General features: G+C 40.7%; 1 protein-coding gene across 9 annotated transcripts in view; it reads left to right on the top strand.

Annotated features, from left to right (window-relative positions):
* The first annotated feature begins 3,310 nt into the window (after positions 1–3,310).
* The window catches only part of plekha5 (pleckstrin homology domain containing, family A member 5), a 410,437-nt gene continuing 387,914 nt past the window's right edge, over positions 3,311–25,833 (top strand). For all 9 annotated transcript variants that reach the window (XR_005944853.1, XR_005944854.1, XM_041202944.1 and 6 more), the window contains exons 1-3: positions 3,311–3,413; positions 3,496–3,572; positions 4,212–4,269. Coding sequence is in view for 7 of the 9 variants with exons in the window: in XM_041202944.1 (XP_041058878.1) it covers positions 3,328–3,413; positions 3,496–3,572; positions 4,212–4,269 (221 nt within the window). In the remaining 2 variants the exon portion in view is untranslated. The remainder of the gene's footprint in view (positions 3,414–3,495; positions 3,573–4,211; positions 4,270–25,833) is intronic.

Here is a 25,833-nt window from a genome sequence, read left to right as displayed (position 1 = left end):
GAACAAAATTGACAGTTATAGGAAGCTTTTTTTTTTGATGATAGATGCTGAAATTATAACGGGCCGATTTCAAGGAAATAGACTGTTTATTCCTCACATAATATTGAGCCCAAGATGTAAATCTGCCTTTTCAACTCAGGAGAAACAGTTCCATATTACACTTTCATTTCTATGATTATAAACAAGTTGCAAGGCCAGACTCTTGCCAAAAAATGTATTTATATTCCTAAGCCTGTTTTTACACAAGGACAACCAAGCTCTTGGCTTTATTTCAAGAAGAATAGAATTGAAAAGTAGGGAAGTTATGCTAAACCTGCATCTGGCTGCCATACCACAAAAAGGATATAGAGGCACTGGAGAGGGTGCAGAGGTTTACAAGGATGATACCAGAAAAGTGAGGAAAGACATATTAGGAAAGGATTGACAAGCTGGTTCTCTGTTCTCTTGCGAAAGGGAAGCTGAGGGGTTAACTAACAGATGTCTTTAAAAATCTGAAAGGTTTTGTTGGGTGGATACAGAAAGGATATTTCCTCTTTTGAGGAACAGCATAATTAGAGGCCATCAATATAAGATAGTCACCAAGAAATTCATAGGAACTTGGAAGAAACCTCTTCCCCAAAAGGGTGATGAGAATGTGGAACTCATTACGTCAAGGTGCGGTTGAAGCAAAAATATGGATGCATTTAAGGAGAACCAAGGTAAGCATATGGGGGGAAAGGGATTAGAGGGTTACGATGATAGATTTAGATGAGGAAAAATTTGGAGGAGGCTCGAGTGGAGCGTAAACACTGGCATAGACAGGTTGGGCCAAATGACCTGTTCCTGTGCTGTATATTCCATGTAATCTTATGTAGTTTTATGTCATGTTTCTGTTAGTCTGATAGAAAACCTGTATTTAAAAAAAAGTATTGTTGCAATAAAGAAAATAATTTGGCTGCAAATGAAATTCAATTGCTAGTTTTTCATGGTTGCACTTCTGGCACCCTCAACAATGTATTGGGAGCTCCTGTATCAGGTAGTGATGTAGTTACCTGGATTTTTCACCCTGACTGCATCTCTCTATTTTAGGTATTATAGTGTTTACCTTTTTGATTAGAGTGCATTAGACCATGTCACTTTACTGTGCTTACTTGCACATTCCTTTGGGCCGATTTATTGTATGAGCATTGGAGGCACTGTGGGATGTCTTCAGTCAAATGTGTCATTCACCAGTAAATTGTTCTTGGCTGTTTCAAGTCAGGTTGAAGGATGGACCTGGAGATTCCCTCTCCTTCTGTCCCTTATCTGGTGTGCCGAAAATGTTCTGTGGCATCTATGAGGAGACATCAGAGTGGTTGTTTGCAGGTTTCCCCTGTTTGAAAGGGTTGGCTTCAGAAAGCTAGGTTTTTCAGCTGATACCATAACACATATAATGAAGGGTGAGGAAGTGGAAAACGTGTTAGAAAGGCATTAATTAGCCTTTATATATTTAATATACTGGATATTTAGAATTCCAGGAGTTGGAGTTAACTTCACTTAATCAGAGGGTGGAGTTTTACTGCCTTGTAAAATTCAGCGAGCTGTTCAAAAGCCCAGAGGTTCTGCTGAAAAAAGGAGACTTTTTTTGTTGAAGCTTTTTGTCTTGCACTTATCAGGACAATTTGCAAGAATACCATATGTGAAGGGAACGACAATTTATACCGTATGAGAAGAGAGTGCTGATTGGTTGGCAAGTGGACTCTGATTGGTAGAGGGGTTGCCATGGAGAATGCACCAGTTGATGGTGACTGACAGTTAATTGCCAAGCATTGTTTGAAATATAAACCAGAAAGCTTGACTTTGGTCAAGGCATTGCCCTGAGGAATGAAGCAGCGAATGGCTGTCATTTCTTTTGTTCAGCTGAAACAAGCATAATGTGTGTACATGTTCTTCTGTCTACAAAGAACAGGGCCCTTTTTATTAATATATGTAGGTACCAGTACACGTAAATCAGAGTTTGGTTTATCTGCAAGGCATGTGTCCTGGTACTAAGCAATACAGTATGATGAACTAGGCCACACTGTATAGGTTGTAGGCAACAACAAATGTTTATTTTGCCGAACATACCTGTTTTGTGCATAACAAACAAAACCAGCCACAATTCTCTCTATTTTACACTGTTTCATGTGTATGTGTTGGCATAACTTATATTTACATAACTTTACAACGTATTAGTTTCATACACGTTGTAAAGGTTGTTGCTTTCAATCTCTCTTTTGTGCATTTTATTTTCCCTTACTCTCTACAACCTGTTGTAGAAAAATGTTACTGCAATAGCTAACTCAATGATGATGATGGTGTGCTTAGCTGCAGGTCGTTTTGTGGCTGCTGAGTTGAAAACAAGCTAGTATCTCCCTAGTTCTTAATAGTTCTGTAGTGCACTGGGTTTATTGTGATTTTAGAAGCTTGTATTGATCTCATCCCACCTGGGTTCACAATGGGTAAAATTTACCCTTTGGGAGAGTGACAATCAGCAGTTGACACCTGCTGGTCATTTTGCTGCAGGGAACTCCCTGGTGGGTGCAGTGTGGGTATGCAGGAAGTACCCAATCGAGAGAGTCCCTTAAAATTGCTGAGTTCACAGTGGGCTGGTTACCTACACAAAGCACTCCTCCCTAATGCTGGGTGCACTTTGGTGTGGTCCTTCCTAAAGCTGAGTGTTTATCAGTTGGAGTTATGCATAGGCAGTGGCCGTTCCTAAAGCTAGGTACATTGAAGGTTGGAGTTATCTGCAGGGAGGGCAATCGCACACCTAAGGCTGGATGTTTACGACTGATGTTACCTGTAGCGAGTGCCCCCTCCAAGCTGGTATTTATGGGCTGGAGTTAACCTGTAGGGTGGGCCACCCCCACTAAAACTTGAGTGTTTATGGGCTAGAGTTACCTGCAGAGAGTGCTGCCCTGTAGGGAGTGTCCCTCCCTAAAGCTGGGTGTTTATCGGCTGGAGTTACCTATATGGTGGGGGTGGGGAGGTTTCTGGGCCGGACTTACCTGAAGAGCGTGCCCCTCCCTAAAGCTGGGTGACTATTGGCTGGAGTTACCTGGAACGTCCCAGGCTACCTCAGTCCCTCGTTGTCCCGGCAACACGCTGGGGCAATCACGAGCGGCGGTCGGCAGGCGCTCGTGCGTGCGCGAGCCGGAGCCCCACCCACTCGCGCGCGGCCGTTGCTACCTGTGCGGGGAGGAGGACGCGCGCGTGCTAGCGGTTGGCGAGTGCCCGTTGGGATAGGGGCGCGGGAGCGTGCGTAGCGGTGTCGGGAGCGCGCAGGGAATCTCCCCCGCCACCCCCCCGCGCCAACCGCTTTCAGACATGGCGGATTACAGGTCCGAGTGGCTCCGATTGCCCGGCTCCTGGTCGCACGGGGTCACCCGGGACGGACGCGTCTTCTTCATCGAGTGAGTGCCGGAGGCCGTAGCGGACACTGGACACCAACATTTTAATTTATGTTTTCACCCACTGTCTGTTTTTTCTCCACAGTGAAGAAGCGCAAAGAACAACCTGGTTACATCCAGCGACCGGCGAGGCCGTCATCAGCGGACACCGCAAAACGGCAGGTGGGGAGAGGAGAGTGGTGGTAGTGGGGGGGCGGTCTGAAGGAAGGGAAAGGGGGTTTCTGAGGAGGAAAGGGAAAGGGGGAAGGGGGTCTGAGGGGGGAAGGGAAAGGGGGGGGTCTTTGGGGGGGGGGGGGTAGAGTCTGAAGGGGGAGGGGAGAGCCGCGGATTCCAGCCGGGACGAGGAGACCTGGGACCCCCACTTTTTTCCTCATGGTTAGGGGTGGGAGAGGCTCGGGCTATCTACCCTCCACCACCTGCCCCCCACCCACCAATATCGGTACTGGTCCCTGGGATTTGTAAATTTAAATTGGAGGAGATTGTCTAGGGTGTTGGTTCCAGTCGGGGCTTGTTGTATTTCCCCAGAGCCCCCAAGCCCGGGCTGTAGGATGTTGATTTGAATCCCTTGTTACTCCAGTAAATTGCAGAGCCCCCTCCTCTCAACCTCGCCCGCCCTCTCAGTCACACTGACATTCAATCCCACTTCCCAGCGTTTTCTGTTTTTGCTTCAATCCCACTGTCCCGGGGCTGCAGATCTCAGGTTCACTCGGCGTGGGAGCGATTCCCAAGAAGGGAGACAAGACCGTCTGGGAATGTTCAGGTTCTGAGCCTCTTAATCATGTGCCTGTTTTCGCCCGGCAGATCTACCAACCGGCTGGGAAGAAGGATACACCTTCGAAGGGGCGAGATACTACATTAAGTGAGTATCATGCAATCTCTGATAGCTCAGCCCTGCTGTACGTGTGTGAGGCTGCTTTCTAACTCGATACAAGTTTCCCTGGCTGTGTTTGTGCCTTTTTAAAAAATGATAAATCCTGACTAAAGTTGCTCAACGTGGATTACACGTTTTGTGTGAGGTGGGCGTGTCGCAGCAGTTTGATTTCAACATGGGTCCCGGTAACGCCCTCATTCAAAACTGACGCTTAAACGTCAGGCGAAATGTAAAAATCTACCAGATCGTTATTCTCAGCAAGGTTTCGGTGGTTTGTTTACAGGCGGTGACGTGTTGGATTCAGTCATTCTAATACCATGGTGCAAAAACGAACGGACTCCTCCCCCACCACCCCCGCCCCCCTCCTTTCCTTTCTCGTTTCCTTCATTTAAGTGGGATGGAGCTAGCTACAGTTTGTGCTGAATGTGATTTAAAAAAAAACTGATGACAAAAGCTGGTGTCAGCCTTATTAGGTATCAACCTGTAATTTTAAAACTATAAACGGTGACTACTAATTTTGTACTTACAATCGAGTCGTCAGCATTTATCTCTCGCCCCTGAGTTATCAAGTAAAATCAAAAAGATGTTTGAGCATTTTTGGATGTTTTTAATTTGAACATGAGCTTAATAGGAATTGCTAGTTTATTATTGCTTCACAACCAAGTTTGGAGCACGTGTGTGTTCGTTGGCCTTTCAAGAGGTGTGTTGGTTGGTAATAAAATACTCTGCATTTAAATTGTTGTAAACTGTGAAGTATGCTGTGGAAGCACTCTGCTAATAGTTCTGTAACTGGATATTAATAAAGCTGCTTGCATGATTACCTTATTTACGCAGTGGAATTCTCAAGGGAAAGAAATGTGGTTGTGTCATCTGTATTGATTTTCTGTCTGTGAAATGTTTGGTTATGTAGGTTATTCATATTGAAGCCATAGTGAAAGTTTGCACTTTGCACTTTTTTTTGATTTGGAGGACCATGTGTGTACACAAATTATATTCTTAACTATGATTTGCTATGTGCTTGAGATTATGATAACGTATTCAGCTTAATGGTTTAAACTCATTTCAGTTTTGAATTTTTTTCCATCAATTATTCCCATCATTATGTTACATTCTATCCACTTTCCTGTATATCTCAGAAACTTGGACAATAAATAAAGATCTGTGGAAGAAAATAGAGATCTTTGAAATGCAGATACTAAGAAGTAAGATTTAAGTAAGACAATAAGACAAATGAAAAGGGATTTGAAATTGCAAGAGCAAACAGAACTCTTTAAAAAATGACATCCAGAAAAAGAAAATGTCAGTATTTTGGCCATTTGATCAGAGCTGAAAAGTTAGAGATGTTTTCTGGAGGACAAAGTGGAGGGTAGCAGAGAGGGGCCAACTTTGACATAGTTGAATGACAGACATCATAAAGTGGTTGCAGATGAGCTACATTGGATGTATAAGGATGTGCAAGACAGACAAATGTGACATACCATGACAGCAGATCTCCAGGCAGGAGAAACTGTAAGCAGGGGCAGAGACTCCTACCATAGCTGGCAATATTGAATTATGTCTATTTAGAAGACACAGTGCAGAATTGAAGTACAATTTTAATGTTTTGACTGTGGTGTTGAAATGCATAAACCTAAGGGTGAAAGTACACACCTTGTATAGTCTGATTTCTTTGCAGCCAGTGGGTGTGTCCCTTTAATTGTGGGAGACTGCCATTTCCCTGTTAGTAATGCAGAACACATTTCTGTTGGATTTGACATGTTAGTGATTTGGAGTGTAGGAGAACCCACTGATGATAAACAGTACTCAGAGTAAAGCCATGTTTGAAAGCAAAAAAAAAATCTGTGCGTTATGACACTTCTCTTTGTAGGCATTGCTGAAGTTTAATTTCTGGTACATTGATCCTTTCTATTACTGTAAACTATAAATAGTATTTAGGTTGCTTATACATCAAAATGGGTTTAGGTGCAAAATTAAAATAATGCTACTCTCCCAAGGCTTAAAAATTACAGTGGGTGCAGTTTAATTATTGAGTAAATAGTAACGCTATTTCCTATAAGGAATAGAGGCTACATTGAGTTTCAATTTGTGAGATGAAGATAAAGTAATATTGAGAGCATGAAATGCAAACATGTTCATCAGGAAATAGATCAGAGGATTTGTTTGTGCTTTAATTTACCTTGTGGAACTGCTCATAAGGTTAGGATAGCTATTGATGGTAGGCTTGTAAAGTAAATGCTGCATTTGTAGGAAGTTCAAAATTGGGGAGTTAATGCTGTCATGAAGTGGGCTCTGTCATATTGTCCCATACTTATTAATATTCTCAGATTGACTGTCAAAATTGATTCTAACTTAATTTAAATGGAATAATAAAGGATGAAATGAGAGAAATGAGAACCTAGGATGGCTTAAACTGAGCTTGTAAATCAGTGTTTCATCCCGAGTTTGTGTTAGTAAGGGTAAGAAGGCAGATACTGAAGGAATAGAGAATGCAGGGAATAACATCGCTATGTGATGAAGATATGCAGAAGATGTAGGTTGGTTAGGTGGGAGAAGTGTGGGAAAATTCTGGTGAACAAATACATAGGGGAAACGGACCAAAGAAAATGTGTTTAGTGTTTGAGATTGTGAAGACTTCCAGTAGCCACATCAAAAAAAAACTTACTGGTGGATCCATGTGCTTCATAAACTTAAATATTTAATAATATAGCATTCAGACCTACTGTGATAAGTCTTTTTTTTAAAACGCCTGTAATAGCAGTGGCCTTGAATAATTAATAAATTGTATATGGATATTCCTTTCAATGGCATTAAAATTTCACAGAATTTGGTTGCTTCCAATATACTAATACTTATGGTTGCAGCACACTGTGTCATAGATTTGATGACTTACAGGATTTGAGGTATATTAAAAATAGTAAATACCTGTAGTATGAAATAGGCCACCCTTTTTTGGTTATTGAGAGTACCAAATAATGCTTTATTGTCTTTGATATCTAATTGACGTGAATCTTACACAAAGAGTTATGGTAAGATTTATGGTATCTCTGCTCACTGTTAAGAGTAAATTGGACAGTAGCTTCTTAAATGCACAGTTAAACACGCGCATCCAGAAGTTATGGTCTGAGTCACTATGCTTCTCCATAGGTTGCATTATAACAATATCTCACTAATAGACCTGGAATTAAAATCAATGTAAGGACATGAAGCTGTGATTCTTGTCTGCATATTGCCCACCAAGCACACCAGAGAAAACTAGGGCTGGCACCATAAGGTGTAAGTGAATTTTTAATAGTGTGATCAGTCATAATTGCTGCCAAACAGCCTCTGGCCTGGAAAATTTAATTTCAAAGTGTGGAATCTCATTCGTTCAGAATTTAGTTAGTGTTGGAGATTTTTTAAAAACTTATTTTTTCTGCCATTTTATCTTTTTATCTTAATCCCTTCTTGCCCATTATTTTGCATTCTGTAGATGTTTTAAATCTAATTTATGATTCCTGCTTTAGACTGTCTCAGTGAGGAATTTTCAATGTAGTTGAAAAGCCTTACTGCCTCTTGCCCTGCTTGCAGATGCCACAGATCCTCCTGTAGAAGGGTGGATCAGATGCCAAATTAAAGCAAGCCTTTCATCCAAAGCCTGTGAAAACTCAGGGTAGTTGTCACTTAAGTGAATGGCGAATACTGCTCCTTCAGTGCTAGCTGCAAAATTCAGGCCATTGTGATGTGGCATTATAGAAACTGGTCAGTTAATGCTCCACTGAATTTTTAAGATGTATTGTTGAACATTATTTGGAAATGTTAAAATTACATATACAAAAGATTATCTGGTCATTATCACATTGCTGTTTTTGGGAGTTTGTTGTGAGCATATTGGCTGCCACATTTCCTGTATTTGAACGGTGACTAAATTTCAACAATGCTTCGTTGGTCATAAAGTGCTTTGATGCACCCGGTGATTGTGAAAATGCTATATAAATGCAAGACTTTCTTTATATTTGGGTGTATGAAATTGGGCAATTTTAATGAAGATGGCTTCAAAGAAAGTGGGCCTAGGAAAAGATGACATTTTTGTTTTCTTGTTTTGCAGAAACTTTGCACATTGAGATCTGCCATATGGAAAATGGCAGTTTGTCTAAACTAATGATACTAACTGCAAAATCCCTCAGTAAAATACTGAGAACTATCTCTAACCTTGATCATTAATCTTCAATGCAAGCATTATGATGTAAAGAGTGACTTATATTCATATAGCATCTTGTGTCCTCCAGATTTCCCAAAGCAATTTGCAATAGTGAATTGATTTTTCTCTGAACTGCAAGTACTGTTATGTAAGAAAATAAGACAGTCAGTGTATGCACATTAATGTTCCTCACACACATCTATTGAATGGCTATTTTTTTTTGGTATTGATAACCACCTGTGGATTTTGACCACCTATAAATTGTGTCTCATCTTGAAGCAAGGACATCACAACATATAATGGCCCAGAATTTGTGGGGGTTTTGATGGTGAACCATCAGCATTTGCCATCATTACTTCTCTGAATCTGACTGCAACTTCAGGACTTAGTGGAAATGCAGATTAACATGTAAATCCTGAAGCTGTGGTCTTCTGTTCATGCTTCGCAGTGCTGTGGGATGTCCTCCAGCGTTTGTGTTAACGATCAGTGAAATCCATTTCCCACTGTCATATTGCTGTTAGAAACACCAAAAAAGTTCAATGAAGTGTAACCGAGTTTTTAATGGTAATCTGAATAATAACTACTGCTGAATAGCTGATCTGTCCTTGAAAGGGTATTTTTGTATATGTGGATTATTTTTTAATGTCTCCATTATAACTAATTACTCATTCCTGTAAACTGTTTTTAAAATAATTTTTGTTCACCTTAATCTAATGTATGTTCCAATCTTTATTTCTCTCTGTGTAATATTTTTAAGAAGTGATGTGATTTCATTTTCTGCTTGGCTGTCTGTGAGAATTCTTTAATGTGATTGGTTATTGGATTGCTTGATGTTATAATTGCAGCACAGCACAGCACTGAGAATCCCAATTAGTGCCACAATCACCACAGAGATTGCTAGATGTCTTAGTGAGACTTTCTTCAAGGTCAGTGGCTCTAGTTTTGCTTCTGATTGCAAAATCCAGGCCATTCCTTCAATGTTGAACCACCATACAGCAATGAGTTAGTGTTCCAGCAGCTTGTGTCTATGCTGATCATCAGATTAAAGTACAGCAATGTAATTCTAGGTTTTAGATTACCATAATGAACCACTCCAAATTATGGTTTAGGATGTCAATCGAACCCCTCTATTGGACTACCTTGTAATCATTCCCAGGTATCTGTTGATCTCCATGTATTAATATGGTAATGGGGAATAGAGACAGCTCTTAGATTTTTGGGCAATATCTGTGCCCCACAAACCTTATTAAATCCGAGTACACATTACTGTCATTTACAGCAAACTACATGTAAATAAATATTCTGCATCTAGAACAGTTCAGTGGCATTAAGGCTATTTGATAGATCGTAATTGACTTACTCCATAACAGTTCATCTTTAGCACATCATTGGGCTTGCTGGACTGTCCATTTTGCACAAGATCAAAATTGTTACAGCATAATTACTTCCTAATGCTTGAGCCATAGCTTCATATTTATCCCAAGAGCACAGACATTAAGTAGCTGCACATTAACTCTTTGTATCAGTTTAAAAATATGCAATAGAATATCAGCAGGATTCCATTTATAGCATTCTGCCTGTGGAGTGGTCTCCCGGAAAGCATTATTGCTTGAAACACTGCTTCAGGAACAGCAATTAACCATCATTGATGGAACAGAGATTGCCTATTAAATTGGGGGGAAACAGTGGGCTTGCTTTATCATACAGGGGAAATCCTGGTCTTCGCTAGAACCAATTTTGCCAGACTTGCAATTTTGTTTCCATTGCTACTTACAATATGTCTGTGTGTGAATATAAAGAGTAAATTACTTATATCCCTTTTGCTTGTATTTTTAAGCAAATTCAGAATTCGTTATTTGCACTTTATTTGGGTTTGCATCAGCATTTAATAATATTTGAAATCCACCATATGAATATCCTTTGTACAAACTATGCAGCATCTTCTACTTCGAATTGTTAATCATTACTTAAAAACCACAGGTCAAATTAAATAGAAAGAAACCCAATTTCTTTGCTACTGCTATTTAAATATAAACTGAAACTTTCTGTCTCAAGGAAATAATTGAATACTATCTTTGCTCAAACTTCCATTGGAAGCTAAACCAACTTGATGATCAGCTCCAAGAATTGCTACAGTTACAAATCCTTTAGAAATAAAGTAAGCAGATTTTATGGTGGCATTGCTGAGTTTACTACAATAGATAACTCTTAGTTTTTGCCTCCCTCTTATTTTCTCCCCTCTTCTTCTGAAATCATTGACTTAACGCTGCCATGTGCTTTCATGGCAAGGTATGGCCCTATGGTAGCTTGCTTAAAAAGCCTTTCTTTGTACATGAGTGCAGAGAAATGAGTGCCAGTAGACTATTCTTCTGTGAAAGGCGTCACTTCTGTACCCCACTCGTGTTTCCACCTAAAGCATCAAATGCAGCTTTCAGCAGCTACCCTTCCTAATCGCTGACTTTTATTTGCCTCTTTTTTCCCTTTCCTCTGCTTTTCCCAGCACCCTGACCATGGAGGTCAGCATTTCTTTGGGAATGATGGTCAAAGGAGCAGAAACTGGGTCTTATGGCCAAAAGTCTCATGGAGAAGATGAGCTCAGGAAGACCATGAGGGGAAATTGAAAAACTAGAGAAAAATGTGTGTTCAAGGCTATGGTAGGGGAGGATCCTAGGAGGAGACATGGCTTGGTGACAAGCAGGAGGAAGCATCAGAGGTTGCTGAACAGGTGGTCTCAGTCTTAGTGACAAAGAAGTTGATGAGTCCCTTTTTCTTAGTGGTGCTGAGGATAAAGGTGACAGGAGAATGGGGTTTAAGGAGGTGGTTTCTAGTAGATAAAAGGAGCCACTGGTTATCTTTATTCCATAAGATGATCCTGGAGGTTTAACAGAAGAGAGTGGAACCCATTAGTGCTTGATGGAGACCTGCATATGAATTAATGGATGGCTAAACCAGTTTTGAACCAGATACACTGAAGTCACCACACTGAATTTGAGTGAGTGACAATGGGGCCCATACCAGATAATTGACTGGAGTAGGTTGGAGTAAGGGATTAACTGGGGGTAAGGGCATCAAAGGTAGGCCTGAGGGAGGAGTTAAACAAACTTATGATTACAGTGGCATTGTGATGCATAGAGAACTGAGTGGAAAGGTAGGCAGTTGTGATTTAGTGGGTAGGCAGTTGGGATTTAGTGCAGTTGGAAGTGACTTGGTGACTTTTTTCCAAGGATGTACTCAGAGGAAGTGGATAGGGAGATGTGATGGTGAGAAAGTGGTTGGAGATGGTACTATCTGCCAAGAGATGGTCTGTGAGATGGCTTGGAGGTGGTTGTGAATATAGGTATGGGTGTTTATATGGAGGAAGGAGTTTAAGCTGGTCTTGTGTGCAATAAGTTCAGAAAGAGTTTAAGGGGTACTTAGGTGACTATTGAAATCACTGGGGATGAATCTTTGCCAGTGCTGAGGCTAAGGGAGGAAAATGGAAAGATATATTGGATGAAACTCAGTAGAGAGCAGAAGACAATGGTGAATTTCAAGGTGAGGTGAATGGGGTGGCACAAGTGAGAGGTGCTCAAAGAAGTGAATTGTACCCAAGAAGCTGTTTGATTATTTAGTTAAATATTTGACAATAGTCTTAAAAACTGGTTACCTTTTCTCGATGTGATGTTTTGATTGAAAATGGAAAATAAGGCATGATCCTGTGATGTATGAGGGGAAAATCATTCATTTAGGTATTTTGTTGCCATTACCAGTTTTATGTATTGGTATATGCCTTCGACATGCACAGTTGCATATTATTAACTGGCTTTGTAATCTTTCTTTCCTAATGGGAATTTTCATGGAAAGATAAGTTGGTTCTTTTGCAATAAGTGGAAGAAATAAAGTAAATCAGAGTAGCAATTCTTTTAGCAGCACATTGAATGGTATAAAAAATGAAGAAAACCAAATATTTTGTTAATTACCAGCTCGCCAAAAAGGCATGTTGCAGCTCTCAAGTGCTGAATACCAAAACGGATTAAAACACACTGAAATGATGGTCAGTTGCAGTAAGTGCATAACGTGTGATTTATGCTTTGAGTAAAATGTTTTGAGCAATGTCTGGAGTATGGTCAATTAATCAGATAAAATATGTGTCAGGTAACTGAAATATTCAAAACCTGTAATTCATAGCACACCAGTCTGATGGGTTATAGATTCATTGACTCTATCTGGTCAAGGTAGATCACACAATAATAATGGAATTTAAAGATGTCACAGTATTGTAGTATTTACTGTTTTTCAAAAAAAGTGAAGAGGCAAAGGTGACCTTGTCTTTGGAACATTGTCTAGTTTTGAAGCTAGTACAAAAGTGGGTTGACTTCTCTGTTTGAACTGCAATATTCCATGTTAACTTATTCTTTCAATCAGTTCGGGCATCCTTCCATCTATGAAAGTTGATGGGCACGCAGCAAAGTAATCCATTGCAGATGGGGTGTCTTCATATGGTGCACCTTTGTTGACGGCTGAAGAGGCCAATCCTTGAGAGGCAGTTTCTGCTACAAGTGGCACGCATGAAGCTACCAAGTATCATTGTGGGTTGTTGCTTTTGGCCTTGGTGTCTGTTGCCAAGCTGCCATAGCCACTGGTCATCGTGGGTTTATTCTGGCAGGACAAAATCACAAATGTGTCAGTCCTCTCAAAGGCAGAGCTCCCAAGTTTGTTAGCACTCATCAGATAGAAATGACTTCATTGGCAAAGACCCGTCTGCAGGATGTCAGACGGTTATTTCAATAACTTAATCAAATGTTAACTAAAAGTCGAGAGTTCATCTATTATAGCATTTTGAAAACAAACGTTAATGTTTCACGGAGCAGACACTGGCTGCCATAAATTGATTACATTATTATTGCTAAATTCTACTCTTGATGCAAGGCTGACTTACAAAACTAAATAAATTAGGTGCCTTTTTTCCAAATAATACCCAGGTCAGCAAATTTTACTAACTCAGCGTGCATGTGGAAGAAAGGGTTAAATCAGTTCTTGTGTCAATAGGGATCTGTGTCAATTACATGAAGCAAAGATAGGGATTTAAAAAAATTCATTCCAGCAATATTGGTGTCACTGGCAAGACAGATATTTTCCCACCCGTGGTTATTCTTGAAGGTGGTGGTGGTGGGACATCATCCTGGATCCGTGTGATGAATTCACGCTTGTAGATAGGGGTGTTCCAGGATTTTTACCCAGCTATGATAAAGCAACGTCAGTATATATCCTAGTTAGGATCGTGTGTGACTTGGAGGGGAATTTGGAAGTGGTGATGTTTTGATCCACTTGCGACCCTTTATCATTCTGCATGGTGGAGATGCTGCCGAGGAAACCATGGTGACTTTCTGCAGTGCACCCTATAGATTGTATGTATTACAGCCTTAGTATGCCAAAGGAGGGGATGGATATTTCGTTTAGTGGGTGGCGCAAGAAAGCAGACTGTTTTGTCCAAAACGATGATGAGCTTCTGGAGTGATGTTGCAACTGCACCCATCCAGGCTAGTGGAGGGAATATTCCATCACACTCTGATTTTTTTCTTGTAGGTGGTAGAATCGCATTGAGAAGTTCACCGTAGAATACTGAGATTGTGAGAGAGGAAGATGATTCCTATTAAAATGAGTTAGTGACTTTGAAACTAGGACATTGCAATCTGTGTCAAACATTGCAGTATGCATGCAGCCACTCTGGGGACACAGCTGTCATTGCAAAATTCTTGAGTTTTCTATTTCTGGGCTCCTTACAGAAGTGAAGAAAATATTTAACTTTTTATACTTATGCCTTTTCACTTTTTGAGCATACACGTTGAAATTCACCTATATCCTGGCAACTCAGGGTCTATAAGAAAGGCATAGTTTAATTATGATTTGCAGTTAAGGACTCCTTTGTCATATCCTGGTTATGTTGCGTGTTTTGAGATAACACTGACTGCTTTTGTGTTGCATTTAACAGAGTTATACTGACTACTATTGCTACTTGGTATGGATGGAGGCATGATTAGGATGAGGAATCTCATTTCTTATATGTTATCCTAAGCACTGAGTATGATTTGTGCTGTATCCTGTACTGTTAACGTTTCCACTGAAAGGAGTTAGTTGCCCTCCTGGCTGTTTTAGTTGGAAGAAAATAGGAAACTGTACAGAAGCATTACAGGTTTTCATTTGAAGAAAACCATATTTTGTTGTAACTTTAGAGCAGCAAGAAAAAAACTGAGATATGGCAACTTCACTAGCATGGAAAAATTGCAACACTGCCTCTAAATGTGCAATACATTGGTTTAATCTGAGATAGATTAATTGTATTTGCTGTCTTAATTTAGTTGTAAAATGTGCAGCAGAGGGCCTTGTAGAGATTTCTTTTCCTGATGCAGAAAAGGGAACTGACTATACCGAATGAAAATTCCAAAAATAAATCTGTTGGAATGGAGTTTGCTAATATCTTCATTGTGAGCTTTTGACCTATAGTTTAAATCCTCAGTATTCACAAGTAGGAATTTGTTCCTCAGCAAGCAGCTCTTTGTCACTATTAGTTGCCTTCAGGCAAATGTGTATTATTTAGACTTTTGCAATCTAGTTTTCTGGTCAAAGGCATAGCTTTCATTTCTGGAGATGATGACTGCTTTTATATACCTACCCCTTGTGTCTTTATAGATAGCTCAAAATCAGGATTTTCTACCTTAATTGCTTTTTCCCTTATTCCTTAATGCAAAAGTCAAATTTTCAAAACATTCTAACATTTCTTATCATTTTTAGATTCACCATATGAACAGACAAAAGGAAGGGGAAAAAAGGCTAATCAAATCTGTCCTTCAAATATCCCATTCAATCATGATTGTGAGACAATTCACCAATGGCCAATTCGGGAAAAAAATGGGATTTGCCTCGAACTTCCTAAGGCAGTCAAGCAAAGATTTGAGACTACCATGTTCCCCCTCCACTGCTCTTGCATCCTCTTTCAATCTCTCTTTCCATGTAAACTCCCCAACCCATATTCGGGGCCACCCCCTTGACCTTGCCATCTCGTGTGGTCTTGCTGGTCCTATCATATCAATTACAGATAAAGTCGTCTCAGATAATTTCCTTGTATCACTCACCACCCACATCCCCTTTCCATGTCCCAACCCTACCACCTCTTGTATCCATCCTTGGGAAAAAAACTATTCGTAATTGACTTACAACTACGTTTTAAAAATCCCAACTATCCTCCGTTCACCACAGCATTTCTGCAGCTACTGATTTAGTCAACTACACCATTACCTCCATTTTGACCTCTTAGTCCCCAATAAAACCATTATTCTCACCCCCTTGCTGTTCCCCCAGTACTGTCCTCATCTCTGCTCCCTAAAGCATAAGGGATGCAGACTCAAAAGGATATGACGGATAACAGGTTTAGCCATCTACTGCCAGATCTGGCTGAATCATATAAAACACTTGGGTTCTGCTCTCAAAAACAGCTCATTGTTCCAGGGTAATCCTGAAATGCAAAGACTATTTCTATCTACTTATTCCTGAATTGGCTTATTTTTCTCTGCTGCAAGCCATCTTTTTAAACCCTTAACCTCCAACAACAAGTGCGAGGAGTTCATGGACATTTTTGTCACTAAGATTGAGACATTTCAATCAGCTACTTCTGTCACATCCCACCCTTCCACTAGCCCACCTGGCCAAACTTCCTTTTAATGCACCACCTGACCTAGCCTTTGATCTTTCTCTAGTCTCTTTCCTATCTCCCTTCATGCCCTTGCCAAGCTCATCTTGTCCATGATAGCCACCTCCTGCTCCCACAGGCCTAACCCCATTAAACTGTTGATCACCCAACCTCCCCTCCTGACCCCATGTTAGCTGATATTCTAAGCGGCTCTCTCTATTCAGCTGTGTTCCTCACTCCTTCAAATCGGCCACCATTACTCCTTTCCTCAAAAAAACAGCCCTTGACCCCACCGTCCTTAAACTACCATCCCATCTCCAAACTACCACTCCATCTCCAAACTTCCTTTCTTCTCTAAAGTCCTTGAACACGTTGTCGCCTCCTAAATCCGTTTCTATCTTTCCTGACATTCCATGTTTGAACCCCTCCAATCAAGTTTCTGCTCTTGCCAATGCTGCTCATATCAAAACCACAATTGGCATTCTCTGTAACTATGACAAAGATAAACTTCCCCTCCTCATCTTCCTTGACCTGTCTGCATCCTTAGACACAGTTGACCACACTGCCTCTCTGTCCTCCTTCAATGTTGCTAAATTATCAGATAGTTTATCCAACATCTAGTGCTGGCTGAGTAGGAATTTCCTTCAGTTAAGTATTGGGAAGATTTAAACCATTGTTTTTGGTCCCCATGCCAAATTTAGTTCCCGAGCTACCGACTCCATCCCTCTCCCTGGCAACAGTCTGAGGTTAAACCAGTCTGTGTGCAACCTCAGTATCAAATTCAATCCCGTGATAAGCTTCTGACCTTTTATTCGTGCCATCATTAAGACTTCCTATTTCCACCTCCGTAGCATTGCCTAACTTTACTCCTGTTTTGGCTCATTTGCTGCTAAAGCCCTCATTTATGCTTTTGCCAGGTCTAGACTCAACTATTCCTACACCATTCCTGGCTGTTTTCCCATATTCTACCCTCCATAAACTTGAAGTCATCCAAAACTCAACTGACTGTGTCTTAACTTGGAGCAAATCCCATTCCCCTATCACCCCTGTGCTCGCTGGCCATTATTGACTCCAGGTTAAACAACGTTGCAACTTTAAAATTCTCATCCTTGTTTTCAAATTCCTCCATGGTTTTGCCCCTCATCTTGGTATCTCTTCCAGGCCTATAACCCTCCAAAATATCAGTGCTCCTCCAATTCTGGGCTCCTGTGCATTCCCAAATTTAATTAATGCACGTTCAGTTACTTAAGCTCCAACCTCTGAGATATCTTCCCTACACTTTGTGCCTCCCTATGTTGCTTTCCTCCTTTAAGACACTCCTTAAAACCGACCTCTATGACAAAGTTTTTGGTTATCTGATCTAATATCTCCTTATGTGGCTCGGTGTCATATTTTGTTTTATAATGATCCTGTGTAGCGTCTTGGAACATTTAATTATGTTAAAGGCGCTATATAAGTTGTTGCTGCAGAAGCTTGTAATTTTCACAATGCATTACAAACTACAGAAGCTGATACCTTCTTCACTTTGGAAGCTGCCGGATTCTCTTCTATAAACAATTCTAGTGAATCAATACCCACCACATGTCCTAGGACTCCGTTTCAGAAGGTGATCAGCCTCTAAACAGAAATGCTTCCTGCTGCTACCCTAACTGTCTGCTGGACCTTTAGTGTTAGCATCCCTGTCAATCTCAGCTTATCCAGCCTCAGTGTATCCTTTCACTTCATTTTAAAAATCTTAATCATGTCCCCCAAACTTCAGTAATAAATAGGCCTTAACTCTTGAATTCTACCCTAAGGACCCTTTGTCTAGGTATCCTTTTTGTCACACTTCTTGGAACCTTTTCCAAAATGCCAACATTCCTCTCTTTGCTGCGAGCAAAACTGAACGAGCACTCTCAACAGTGAAGTATGAAAGCCTAATATGCATAGTCTAAGTATAGTGCTCATTGTTCTATACTTAACAGTGCTTACTACACAAACTAAAACTTTATTTGCTTTCCCTTTCACCATCTTGCACTCCCTGTGTATCTTTAATGAATGAATAACAATTTCTGCAGGTCTCCTCCTTGATTTGCTCTTGATGGGTATGCACTTTATTTTCAAAGACCAGAGCAGATCATTCTCCCAATGCAAAGTAATACAGTATTTGTTTGGATGTCTTTAGCTGTCAGCATAACTTGGGTTGGACTTTTGTTTTTCTTTCAATCTGTCTACTGAAATCTGCACTGCATTTGGATGACTGCACTTGGGATGACGGCCTGTATTGCCTCTCTGGATCTTTCAGAACTGATCCTAAATAATTGCAGTGTGAATTTCAACCTGGGAAGGTTGATTTTTTTTATATATTACTGCCTGAAGATGTGGACCTTGTTTAATTTGGTCAACCTCATAAACCCTTGAAAAGGCCATTTGTATGCGGAACAGTATAGATTAGGTTCATGCTTGCTTATTTACCTGTGATTAGTATTTTTTTTTATTATAACACTATTGATACACCCAATGAACAGCTAATTTTGTTAAGTGTGGAAGACGGATGGAAAAAAAGTGCTGACTTTGCATGATCTCAGTGGCCTCTCCCTGTTGGTGAAGCCAGTGTATCACTGAGCTGAACAGTTCAGAACATTGCACGTTCAGACACCACAGTACGCAGTGCTAGCAAATTTGAGCAGAAATGTAAAAATTGGGTTTAGCCCCAGGGCTGAGAAGGGTGCAAGCCAGTAGGATTCCCAATAGCAATCCCAATTGCTTGCAAGTGTGTGCACATGAGGACAAGATCACAGCTTTTTGGTTCCTTTACAGTCAAATAGCCTGTCGATATTCATTGACCATGCTTGTGTAGAGAATGGTCACGTGGACAGGTGAGCCTTTCATCTCCACCTTCTAAGCTATTTTGATTCCCCCCCCCCCCCCCCCCACCCCGCTAGGGCTATCTGTCACTTGCACGTCCTGCTTTCTACCCTTAATGTCACTATAAACACATTCCTTAGCAAATATCACCACCATCAACATCCCCTTGTCCTTTTGTCTATGACATCTTTGGCAATCTCTTCTTTGCCTCCACCTATCACTGGCCCTACCTGTCCCAGCCCCCCTCAACCAGCTTATATTTCACCTCATTTCTATATTTCCTCAGTTCTGATGAAGAGTCATACGGACTCAAAACATTAACTGTATTCATCTACGCAGATGCTGTCAGACCTACTGAGTTTTTCCAACTATTTTAATTTTTGTTTGAGCCTTTAACTTCTTCAGCATAAGGTAGTTGGAAAAGGGGCAGAAATGAAAAAAAAAGCCTCTGGAGAGCTGGTGAACTGGAACATATATCCTGAATAGGTTGAGGCGGCATCAATACCCACAGAGGTTTGTGCGTTGGAATTATCATTGATCCTAATCCCTATTCTGTTTTCTGAGACCCCTTCAGTAAAGATTTGCCTTGAATTTGAGTCATGGGCAAACAGCAGCTCCCTGTTAGCTGCAAAACATTCTAGTGATTGGCACCAGGCAGTGCTGTTGTACAGCCCCATGTGGTCCGTACCTGATTCTTTGTAAATGCAGAATGCTTTTCTGTTTTCTTTTGTTTAGTCAAGTATAGCCCCTATTTTTAAATAGTGCATGACAAGCGATGAAGCCTTCTTACTGGAATATATCCAGAGAATTTGATGAGATGAAGGGCAATTAAAAAATTTTATGCCTCTGCTGCTCCCACCTACCCTTACCACCACCATCTTTCACATGGGTGTTGACCCCACGAATTCTCCCACCACTTTTTCTTTCTCTCTCTCTGGTAGATATCTAATGAAGAGCTGAGTATTTTCTGGCTATTTTCCTTTGAGCCACAGCCTGTACTGCTGCTGTGCAATACTTGTTTTGTGATTTGTTCTACTATTGATCCTCAACATGATTTAATGTGGGTGTTCTTTTGCTAGGTTTTAGAATTATTGAGCCAAAGGTATCCAACTTTGGAGTTGACTCGATTGCAGAGGGAGGCACGAGACAGCTGGAGGATGTCATTTTGGGTGCTTTGGTTTAACACTATTTGGAGTGTAATGACAATGTGATATTTAAACTGGTTTAAGTAGTGCATGGGGAATTCTGTTTCATCCTCTCTCAATCAATGAGCGGCAGTTTTGTATGTCTTATCTCCCATTAGCAATTGATTTAAGGTTGGCTGAGCTCATTTCATACAGGACTGTTACAATCAGGAAGGGCTTAGGCATAGGTTTGAGCCCTGAGCCAAAAGAACAGTGCTGCTGATCCACTGCACTACCCAGTCTCCCCATGTGATGATTCTGAAAGGATTATGTATTACGGATATCACTATGGTTTCAGATATCCCTCTACGGGCAATGAAAATTGTCCTTTTTCAAATTTTGAATGTGAGAAAACACAGGCTTTGTCAGAATTGTCATTTCACTGGCTCAACAGTTAAAGTATTTGGAAGCTGCCTGAACTTTGAGTCCCGGTTGTTGAATTAAGAGAAACCCCAAAAATATGTTTTACTGTAGGAGAATTGAGAAAGCAAAATTACTATTTCTTGATCCTGAAGAGAGCTATTTAATGTTTGGAAATCGACTTGATAAATTTTGCAGATCTATATAAAAACTTAAATTCTTCGACAACTGAATAAGTTGTGTTGGATAAAAGCTTCTTGGATTGAATCTACTGTACTCTTATGCAAATACAAGTCCCAGCAAACTTTTGAACTGGAAGGCATTGTAGATTTATAATCTCAGTTTGCAATTTTTTGGAAATTAACTTAATTTCGAACTGGATGCTCCAAGCATTTTATTTAATTTTACAATTGTGTATTTTTTTCTCTGCACTCAGCCCCAGGTTGCCCCTCTTCATTTTCTTCTTCTTTACACCTTGCAACACATACAGCAACATCCAGGGATAAAGCTACAGGAAAGCTATATCAACATACAGAATGGAGGGAAGATTCAGCCAGCCAGATAGCATATGACCTGCTGAATGTTCCCAGCATTTAATGTTTATACTTCAGAATTCCAGGATGTGCAGTATTTTCCTTGTTCTGCAATTCATATACTATAGCTTGATTCAGCAATTATTTAAGCAAGACTTTTTCATTGCCACCATGGTTAAGATTTGAACCATTTACCCTTCGAAAGGAAGCTCTTTTTAGGTCCTAGCTCTTTAACGCATTATATTCATCAAGCTGATTCTTAGGGCCAAGATGCTGGTTTATGAGCACCGTGTTCATGGCTTGTTGTACGACTGTGAACCATGGACGACTTATCTATCAAGAAGAGAAGCTCAACAGCTTTGCTCTTTGCTGTTTATGGAATATTCTGGGCATCTCATGGAAGTACAAAATCACTAATGTGGCAGTCCTCTCAAAGACAAATCTCCCAAGTATGTTGGCAGTTGTCAAAGGAGAGGTGACTTTGTTGGCTTGGGCATGTTGCAGGCTGGAAGTTGGTTGCATACTTTTATGATCCCAGCTGAGATTACCCCTGGACAAGCCTGACCCCAGGGTGGAACCCAGCCTGATAGATCCTAACTTTTATTTGTTTGGTTAAATATGTGGGGAGTGGCTACTGAACAGAATCACAGGAGTCAGCTGATGAACTTTTAACAAAAGAATGAAACATTTAACAAGATGAACTATATTATAATACTGCTTCGCCCACAACTATACCTTTACAGATATATACACATTTGTAAGGATAACAGAAGTTATGAAAGCTATCATACTCTAATGTACACAGCTCATGTAAACCAGTTGACAACCTGTGGTCAGACACCCTATACTCTGAAACCAAGTGACAGATGCCACCTCAGACAGATGCTGTGGATCTTTCTTCAACTTCCCCCAGATGCTTGTTACACAGTGAGCCAACCAGTCTCACTGAACTCCATCTTTCACAAGGGTTTCCAGTCTCCACTTTCCAAGAACTCGCTTTGGAATCTTCTCCCAAACCAACGCTTCCTCTCAGACATCTTCTGCAAGGGTTCACCTCCAGGGTTTTGAATTCTCCTTACTATGTTCCTCTCCCCGGGTCACCACATGCATTAAAGCTGTCTTCCACGCACTCTGTCTCACTGGCTTAACTGTCAATAGTACACCACGGCTTCACATGCCCATAGCAAAGAGTTGCAGATCTTCATTTGTGTCTTTCGACCTTCTGGCCTCTTGCAAACTTTTTTCACTTTAAATCTACTTTCTGCAGCTTCTGTCTCTTTAATTCTGAAGCTTGGAGCCTTTCTATCTGCCTCTCAGTATTAACTTAACAGGACCTTTTCCAGGTTCCTGTCCTTATCTTTGACTTGACGATCTTCCTGGGATTTTCTCCTATTCTACTCCCCTTGATTTTGGGGTCTTTTCTTTAGCTTGGGACTGGCTATCACTCCCCTTTGCTCCAGTCTTCCCTGGCAGCTACTTTCAAAACCAACTGAATTCAAACAGCTTCCAAATCAAACTGCTGTTTTTAGTTTCTTGTGTGTGTGCCTGAGGGAGGGGTGGTTGTGGGGGGTGGAGGGGGTGCCTGCCTCTCTGGATCCCTGTTGCTAGACAACAGCCCAGTTTCTCTACGCTTTGTTTAACTTAGCTGCAACAGTCATAAAACTCTCATTAGAAATGCAGGTACCTTTTAAAGTGAAACTAAAACTCAATTTGACCTTTTCTTAACACACAGGGGAGGCAATGGCGTAATGATATTGTCGCTAGACTAGTAATCCAGAGACCTAGGGTAATGCTCTGGGGACCCGTGTTCGCAGATGGTGGAATTAAAAGTCTAACGATGACCATGAAACCATTGTCGATTGTTGTAAAAACTGATTTGGTTCACTAATGCCCTGTCGGGAAGGAAATCTGCTGTCCTTACCTGGTCTGGCCTGCAAGTGACTCCAGACCCACAGCAATGTAGTTGACTCTTAAATGCCCTTTGAACAAGGGCAGTTCGGGATGGGCAATAAATGCTTGCCTAGCCAGTGACGCGCACATCCCATGAATGAATTTTAAATACATGCAGAAATACAAATCAAACTTAAACATTAAAGCTACTCCTAACACCCACAAATACCAATATAGTTTAGTGAAACTATCTCTATTTCATAACAATACCTTAGAATTTTCTGTGTGATGAAATAGCTGGAGCCAGACCAGTAGTAGGATGCCCAAAGCTCTGCTTCAAGGATGCTTGCAAGCATGACATGCAGGCCATAAACATCGAATTTTGCACCTAGGTGACAGAGCTCAGAGGGAAATGGCAACATGACCTGTGGATCAGCATGCACCACCATGACAATCGGTGGCTTGGGACCAGGCACCAACACTGAAAACAACAATGCCTGATAGCCACTTCAGATGTGGCATTTGTGGCAGAATCTGCTGCTCACAGATTGGTCTTTTCAACCTCAGTAAAAGTGCATGCTATGAAACTACCCCATCCCCAATTGATTTGATTTGCTGCTTGTCCATCATCTTAAGCAGATGGAAGGATGCTGACTATCATTCATTTGAGTACTTGAATTTGGACTCCAGTCAATTCTTGTGTCTAAATTTACACAATATAATTCAGTGATGTGATCATTGGTAGATTGTTGGGGTTTGTAGATTTTGATCGTCATATGGCAGTAAGTCTGCATCAGAGATAAGTATTCATTCCTGTTGCTTCAGATTGGATCCCCTTGGAGGAAATTAGATGGTGGCATTGTTTCCATTGTACTAGCTGCTGTTGCAATTGCATATGAAGTGCAAATCATAATTCAAGTGCAATGTTCCATTGTAACATATGTTTAACCAGGCACTGTTGACTGGTGCACACAATTCCCTGATAGTTTGATTTTGTTTAAAGTCTCATGGTAAACTGTGGTGAGAATTTTGTGTTTCCAGACTGAAGCTTGCTCAGAGTATAATCAGAGTTGATCAGATTAGTTTGTACAGGGCTCATTCACACTATAATGTGGAGGGCTTGCATCGGGTCAGTTGTGATATGAAGAAATGTTACTGAAGTTAAAATGAGCATTTCATTATGTTGCGCCATGCTTATTTAGACCATTATAGACGGTAGTGTTTTGGTGCTGTATAATTTGTTCTGCGAATGCTGTACTTAATCTGTGTTGATGCCTGTGTTCTTAGCAGGTTAGTAATGTTATGATTGGTTTTCTCGTGTCTGAGTCTCTTTGTAGGCCAATGGATAGAGATTGCTATAATTAGCCAACAACTGCATTGTTGTTGCATCTTGTGATTACTAGAATGGTAGAAAGCAAACTAGATGGACCTCTGTCTTTATTCGTCTAGCAATTCCTATGCTCTTGTGTTTCTATGATTCTATAATCTGTCATTTAGAAATTGTACCAATGACAAGGAAAACACTTTTCAGAATAACAGGAGGATTGACTATTATGCCTATTTGCAGTCTGTTCTTGGTTACTCAGTTGTACTCAGTCGGATGTGAATTAGTCTGCTACCTAACCTCTCGGAGGGCAGCTTGATTTTCTTTTCCTCTCTGTAATGTGAGTATAATCCGATTTCGCTGTTGTGCTCTTACACTGGTGTGCTGATTGAAAATTCACAAGCAAATCCTTTTGTAGAAATATTGATTTTTACCCTACTTTTTATTTTATTTCTATCCAATTCAATCAAAAACGAGGGTCTCAAGGTAGGAAGCATTACTGGCTGCTGTGTAATTTGTGGCATCAACTCCACATTAGTATTATTGTTCTTTTGCTTACTGCTGTGATGCTGCAACTTTTGGAGAAAGCTTGCGGCATCCATTTCACTTGGCAGAGAAAGATGAGGTATCAACAATTCTTGTAAGGTGAGATTTACTGTGCAACCCAGGCATAACACCGGGAAGGCACAGTATATTGGCATTTAAATTTTGATAGACTTGTACTTCAGATCTGCACTTTTACATTGTTATATCCTGCTCTTATACATAAAAACATAAGAAATAAGAACAGGAGTCAGACATTTGACTCTTCCAACTAGCTTCAGCATTCAGTAAGGTCAAGATAGATATTCCTTAACTCCACCTTCCCCCACTATCCCCATATCACAGAATCACAGTCGCAGAATTGTTGCAGTGCAGAAGGAAGCCATTTGGCCTATCTACACCAACTCTCCGAATGAGCAATTCACTTGGTGCCACTTTCCTACCTTCTCCCTGTAATCCTACATGCTCTTCTTTTTCAGATAGCATTCAAAAGGGAATTAGACTGTTTCGATTGAACCTGCCTTCATCATACTCTCAGGCAGTGCATTCCAGACCTTAACTACCTGTTATGTGAAATTTTTTTTTCCTCATATCGCGCCTCTCTAACCTACCTACGTAACTGAAGTTCCTCATCCCTGGACCCTCACTCGTGAATCTTTTCTGCGATCCTTTGGTTCTCTTAGAGTCCAAAAATCTGGTTTGATCTCCGTCTTGAATTGAGCATCTAGAGCTCTCTCTAATAAAGAATTCCGAAGATTCACAATCCTTTGGGTGGAGCAATTTCTCATCTCAGACCTAAATGGTAAATTGTTCATTTGGAGATTGTTTTAGATATCCCAGAAAGGGATATCCCAGCATGTACCCTCTGTAATTCCTTAAGAATTTTATATGTTTCAATGAGATTGCCTCGCATTCATATGCTTAGACTACTCAATTTTTCCTTGGATTCCCAGGAATCAATTTAGTGACCCTTCATTACACCACATCTAAGATAAGTATCTTCTCTGCTAGGACTTTTTTAGTGGATT

Source organism: Carcharodon carcharias, chromosome 13 (assembly GCF_017639515.1).
Source record: "Carcharodon carcharias isolate sCarCar2 chromosome 13, sCarCar2.pri, whole genome shotgun sequence".
NCBI lineage: Eukaryota > Metazoa > Chordata > Chondrichthyes > Lamniformes > Lamnidae > Carcharodon > Carcharodon carcharias.
The sequence above is the reverse complement of the archived record's forward strand: the minus strand, read 5'-3'. Positions and strand labels throughout refer to the sequence as shown.